Below are 6,586 nucleotides of genomic sequence, written 5' to 3'. Positions count from 1 at the left end.
TAGTTCCGTTTGCCACGTAGAACTTTGCTGTTAGGGCATTGACAAAAAAGATTAAAACGAGATACATTTTCTCGGATAGGGAGTAAACGCGGTGGAAAAAGAGGATAGGGACCAAAGTAGAAATCACATGAAAATGTAGGGATGAAAATGTCTTTTTCACCTATCAATTAATATAAATACATTATAAGATTTAAATCTTGATCACAAAATGGACTTTCTCCATTTCAACAGAGTCTACTGAGATGTAAACAATAAGGGAAATTATTCTAGAACCCTCTTCCCCTTGTCTTTAAGCATGGGATCAACATGTTCCGTCTGTCTTTCAGGGTGAGAGTCCTCATTAGAGCTGCCACTTGTACTTGGTGTTGCTTCATTATCATGTTTTTGCCTCCTCCTGTTTGTATCATCAATCGTCAATCTCCAGATGATATTCCAATTAGCAGACAAGGATTCCACGTGGCGCATTAATATTGCCTTGAACTCTCTCTCGCAGAGCTTGTGCGAGGAACCATGGCCACACTTCTGCCCAGTGTGCTTGTACAAGGGAAGAAGGCCACACTTCTGCGCTTTCAAGCCAGGGCAGTTAGTTGCAAATGAAAACTTAGCATGGATGCAATGATTCAGCCAATCTGGAAGCGACCCGCGTGGTATATAGGACATCCAAAAGAATCCACCTGTTTGTGATAGCATGAGATCTTTCTTAGTTGGACAATAGATATGGCGAGGCTTCACACTACCAATATTGGTTTCTAAATGACAAATAAGGTTGTAGGAAGTTTCTGAATCAAGAATGTCTAGGATGGAATTCTGATCCTCGTTCAATTCAAAAAAGGCACATAGAGCAAATCCTATCCAAGTATTATCACTGCACAAATTTCTATTTAAATTGATTGTCAACGAGGGCAAATCACTCTGATTGCTGAACCAACCTCGATCTTCATATTTAGGGAAACAAAAATTATGGACAAGGCGAAGATCAAAGTCCTGTAAAACAAAAATATTGTGTGTCATTAGAATAATGGTTAAATGATTAAATTAAATTTTTTCCTAACATCTTAAATTTTGAGACGAATTGTAGTTTATCATGATAGGATCTCTCTCCATTTGAAATCGATTCATTTTATAAATCAAATTTAATATAACAAATCTAAATCTGTATTCAATGCAAAATCATTTAAAATTGTGCACTATTATATCCAAGAAATATAAATAATCGTAAAATTGAGCATTTTCATGGTATTAGTGTATATAATCTAAGTTTGATATATGTCTCTACTCTACTTTTTATTTAAAAAGTTAAAAAATCCTACGTTTTGGCCTCATTTATCAAGGGAGAATTTGAACTACACCTAAGAAGTAATAGAATAATGATTAAATGATATAGTTAAGCATTTTCAGTTAGCTGAGCTTTTGAGATAAATGGTAGTTTATTAATTACCAGCAGGTTGCTTTGGCAGTGTTGATCCTTAGCTTCACTTGTTTCCCCTTTATCAACAGGCCTTCTTATAATTTCATGGTGAATTCGGTCCTCATTGGAGCTACTAGTTCTTCTAGGTCCTGTCTCATCATCATGGTCTTGCTTCATTTTTAACTTACCAGCCATCATTTGATAGATCAAATTTTGTGATATATATTGCTTCTTGCAAAGATATCTCTTTTCCTTAAACCAGTCATCATTCACATGGAAGAAACTAAGCCCACATTTTTGAACCATCACACCTGGCCAATCGCTTATAATTGAAGCTTTGATGCAATCACATTGATTGAACTCATCCGGTAACAACTCACGTGAAATACAGGACAACCAAAGAAATTGCCCTTCCGTATCTAGCCACACTAATTCTTCATAATTAGTGTGATGAACGAGTAAATGCTTTGTACCGGCTACATCAGTTTCTAAAAGACAAATAAGGTGGTGAGAAACAGTTGAGTTAGGATTTTCAAGTATCGCAGTTTGATGCTCCTGGATTGAAAAATTAGCACATAGAACAAGCCCCATCCAATCAATGTCATTGTAGAAATATTTGGGTACATAGATTGTCACTGACGGCTCATTACTTTGACTGCTGAAGGAAGGTAAAATGTTTACCAGAGGGAAACATCCAAAATATTCAAAGCATCCATCCAAATCCTGATATTAAAAAAAATATATAATATTAAACAGATATACACTTGAGTCACAGAACAGGGTAGAAAATTAGAGGGAGTGTTCATCCTGCATTTCAAGCAATGTAAATAGTAATGTAATGTTAAGGGCATAGTAATTTTCACAATCTTTTCTACAATTGTTGACGTAACATATTGTGATTGGAGGAACATCACTTTTACATAAGTCTACCACTGATATTGCTTTTATTAGCATCAATCACAACATGACACTAAGTAGTTGTAGAAAGGACCATGAAAATCAGTGTTCCTAAGAAAATACTCAAAATTTCTTACCAGCTGCTTAATTTCGGGAATTTTAATATTTTTAACTTTCACTTCGTGTTGAGTAGTTTCATTTTCTTGTTTCAAAACCCATCGATTGAAATCCTCATATGGAGAAATCAAGGTGTAGCAATATTGTAGTTCTCGCTCAAATTGTAACTCATCATGCTTGTGCAAAAGATGAAGCCCACATTTTTGTACTATCACACCCGGCAAATCACTTACAAATGAAGCCTTAATATGTTCGCACTGATTCAACATATCCTTAAATGCCTCACCTGGTATGTAGGATATCCAACTGAATTCATATTGAAAAGATAACCAATTTTTTTCTTCACTGTCGATGCGGCAAAAATGGATTTGATCCAGACTAGCACTACTGAACTCGAATTGACAATATAGGAAGTGAGGTGAAGAAATTGAATATATATTTTTAAAATCGGTGCCATCTCTATCAATAGAAAAAGAAGCATATAGTGCTAACCCCATCCAATTACTGTCATCGTACAAATTTGAGGTTATGTCAATTGAGATTGAGTGCCCACGACTTTGATGATTAAACCACTTTAGAGTTCTTCTTGTGGGGAAGCAAAAATTATACAGAGTGGACAGATTAAAGTACTGCAAAAAAAAAAATTTAAAAAAACAAAACAAATCAAAGCACGTTAGCTATTTAGTAAGAGCAGTGATAGCAAGTTAGTTAAAATTCTCCCAATTTTAGGATAAGACCTACTTTTTCTGATTTAGCTAACTACTTTACATTTTAACCCGCATCAGATTCTTTATTCTAAACCTTATTTTATTTAGATATTATTTCTTCACTCATTTTTTATTATTCATCTCACTTGTTAAAACAACTTTATCACAATTACCAAAACATGAAAACAATAGACAAATATTTAAAGAATGAATAGTGCTCCCCAAAGATAGGAAGCAACTATAGCTAAAACCCATCTTGGGAGGACAATGGGTACATAAGCTGGTGTGGGTTGATTTTTGGGTATTTTTAGCTTTGATTACCAATATTCACCCCATTCTATTTTAGGAAATCTGCTACTAATACTCTAAAAGCATGCTTTGCAAGCACCCCAAAAAAGAAAGCCCAGTTTTAGAGCTATGAACTTTTTTTTTGTTGGATCCCAAATAACATTATCACAAATATTAGCAATTCAAAATAATAATCACACACAAGAACACAAATATTTACGCAGAAAACCCCCTCTTCTTGAAGGGAAAAACCATGGGACAATCTCCGAATCAATTCACTATTATCAAATCAATTACAATAATTCTTATGCATGTCTCACGACTAAAGAAAAAATCTTTTTTTTTCTTTACTCTCACACACACACACTAATTATCTCTCTCAAAGGCAGTAACATTTTGCTCTCTCCTTTCTATTTTCTTCTCCACGCACAGCTCTCTCTCTTGGCTGTCTTCGTTTTCTCTAAACGACTCCCTCTTGGCTGCTTTCTCTTTTCTCTTGTGCGGCATCCTCATTCTTTTCTTCAATATGCGGCAATACTCCTTGTTGCTACTCTCACCAATTCTTATGCGGCACACTAGTCCTTGCTTTTACAAGCAAGTCTACCGCCCCACATGAATCCTAGGAACACATGGATTCCTAACATGACTTAAGTTAAGATTCTTACAAGTATTAATTATTAAACACAACTCCTACTTACATTTGGAGTAGGTTTCTAGGACTTGTCAACCACGTTCACCTTATTTATATAACCCAACCACCACACCATCCTAGTAGCACACAAACTCTAATTCTACTTGAATTAGGAATTCTTGCTTCTATTGGCCACATGAATAACAACACAAGCCCATGTGTGGGCTTTAACTTCAAAACATTATGTGCAACAAATCTTGACAGAGTTAATCAAGTAACTCCTAATACCTATCTATCAAGAAGATTCCATTCTTCATTTTTCATAGTATCAAGTTTCATCCCTAAAAGAGGCAGATGTAACTTTTTCCCATAGAGATAATTGTCAAGTTGTGATTTACAACTATATTTTTTGTTGGCTTTAATTCTGTGTCAAATTTGATTGTATTTTATTCAATCATTTCCCTGTATTTCTGTGGGATTTAATGTAAGGGTTGAGTGTGAGAGTTTGGTGAAGACTTGTGAAGGAAATGAAGTTCACGATTGACTCGCAAGTGAACAACTCACGAAAGGTCAAGTGAGAAGCATGTGCTTCACACATGGCCTTTTCGCAGGTTGCTTCTCGCGAGCTAGTCGCAAATTGCACTAATTCATCTTTTGAAGCTTGATTCTTCACCAATCTCTCACACTCGTCCTTTACAAATAAACTCATATACATACAGGGAAATAATTGAAGAAATTACAATTGAATTTGGCACAGAATTAAAGCCAACAGAGGCTAGTTGGAAATCACAACTTTACAACTATTATCAAATCAATTACAATAATTCTTATGAATGTCTCACAGCTAAAAAAAATTCTCTCTTGTTTTTCTTTACTTTCACACACACACACTAATTATCTCTCTCAAAGGCAGCAATACTTTGCTCTCTCATTTCTATTTTCTTCTCCACGCACAACTCTCTCTCTCTTGGCTGTCTTTTTTTTCTCTAAGCGGCTCTCTCTTGGCTGCTCTCTCTTTTGTTTTGTGCAGCTTCCTCTTTTGTTTCTTCAATATGCGGCAATACTCCTTCTTGTTGCTCTCTCCAATTCTTATGTGGCACACTAGTACTTTCTTTTATAAGCAAGTCTGCTGCCCCACATGAATTCTAGGAACACATGGATTCCTAACATGACTTTTTTTTCTTTTTTTTTTTGAAAAAGATTCCTAACATGACTTGAGTTAGGATTCTTACAAGTATTAAATATTAAACACAACTCCTACTTACATTTGGAGTAGGATTCTAGGACTTATCAACCACGTTCACCTTATTTATATAACCCAACCGCCACACCATCCTAGTAGCACACAAACTCTAATTCTACTTGAATTAGGAATTCTTACTTCTATTGGCCACGTGACAAACAACACAAGCCCATGTGTGGGCTTTTACTTTATGTGGGCTGGATCCTTTGGTGCCGAGCACCCAACATTTTTGGCAGGCTCCTCACACAAAAATAATTTCTCTTGTTTCTTATGGTACTCTAGCAAATAAGCAATTAACAAGTGTGTCCAAGTGCACTCCAACAAATAGTTTCTCCTCTTTTTTTACAATACTTCTAGCAATTAGATCCACTGTTTGAAAAATACAAAATCGCAATTTTAAAAGTTACATTTTTGAAAACATGATATTTAAAAATGCAATTGATTTGTTTGGTAAAATTTGTGAAAATGTTGTGAAAAATTGAAGTGCCAAAACTATTGTTTTCTAGCAATTTTAATTTGAAAGGTTAACCCCATGAGCATCAATTTGAAAATGCACATTTTCTCCGGTTTTAAAAAACATGATTTGCTTAAAAACAAAATGCCATTTGTTTTTCATTTTCATTCAAAATCGCTATCCAACACCACCCCCCCCCCCCCCCCCCCCCCGGGTTCAAGAAATCACAATGCTAAGCAGACTCTAAAGGTTTATTTGGTTAGCTATTTTAAAATGAGTATTTTGAAAAAACAAATTAAAAAATATGATAAAATCTATTAAAAAATAATAAAAGCTGTTATGAAAACAACAGTGCAAAACGTAATTTTGCTTTTAAAAAAGTTTTTTTTTTTTTTTTTAAATAGAATCTCGGGAGTTACAATTTGGAAACACATTTTTTGTCCTAGTTTAAAACATAGGGGGAAACTATATAAAAATGTCTAGAGTTTATATCCTATTTCAAATTAGGTCACAAGTTTTTAATTTAGAGAATCAAAATCCCAAACTTAGGAACGCTCTTGGGAATGAACATAAACCGCTCAACCCATTAAGGGTGAATACTCCTGAATTACTTGACAACTAGTTCTGGTAGGTCCAAATGGCTCTTCCATAGAAAAGTTTATGACGATATCAAAAAAAAAAAAAAAATCCATTATTTATGAAATCATTTCAATTTGAAACTCTATCAATCTCCACTATTCATTTTCATTATTCTAGGAAGTAATGAAGTCCAGAAAAACATGAAACCATTAATAAAACTATGTTTCACCTAGGTAATCGGCTTCAATTTTTTGGCAATCAC

At 34.6% G+C, this 6,586-nt stretch overlaps 1 protein-coding gene across 1 annotated transcript; it reads right to left on the bottom strand.

Annotated features, from left to right (window-relative positions):
• Positions 1-223: 223 nt before the first annotated feature.
• LOC112032324 (uncharacterized) lies at positions 224-2,115 on the bottom strand. The gene is made up of 2 exons (XM_065760106.1): positions 1,439-2,115; positions 224-984 (listed from the first exon to the last, which is right to left on the bottom strand). The coding sequence occupies exons 1-2, from the start codon at positions 1,997-1,999 to the stop codon at positions 262-264; spliced, it is 1,284 nt and encodes a 427-aa protein (XP_065616178.1). The 5' UTR covers positions 2,000-2,115; the 3' UTR covers positions 224-261.
• Positions 2,116-6,586: the final 4,471 nt, after the last annotated feature.

Source organism: Quercus suber, unplaced genomic scaffold, assembly GCF_002906115.3.
Source record: "Quercus suber isolate HL8 unplaced genomic scaffold, Cork oak 2.0 scaffold_353, whole genome shotgun sequence".
Classification (NCBI taxonomy): Eukaryota; Viridiplantae; Streptophyta; class Magnoliopsida; order Fagales; family Fagaceae; genus Quercus; species Quercus suber.
Note: the sequence above shows the minus strand (reverse complement) of the source record. Positions and strands in the feature narration are given on the sequence as shown.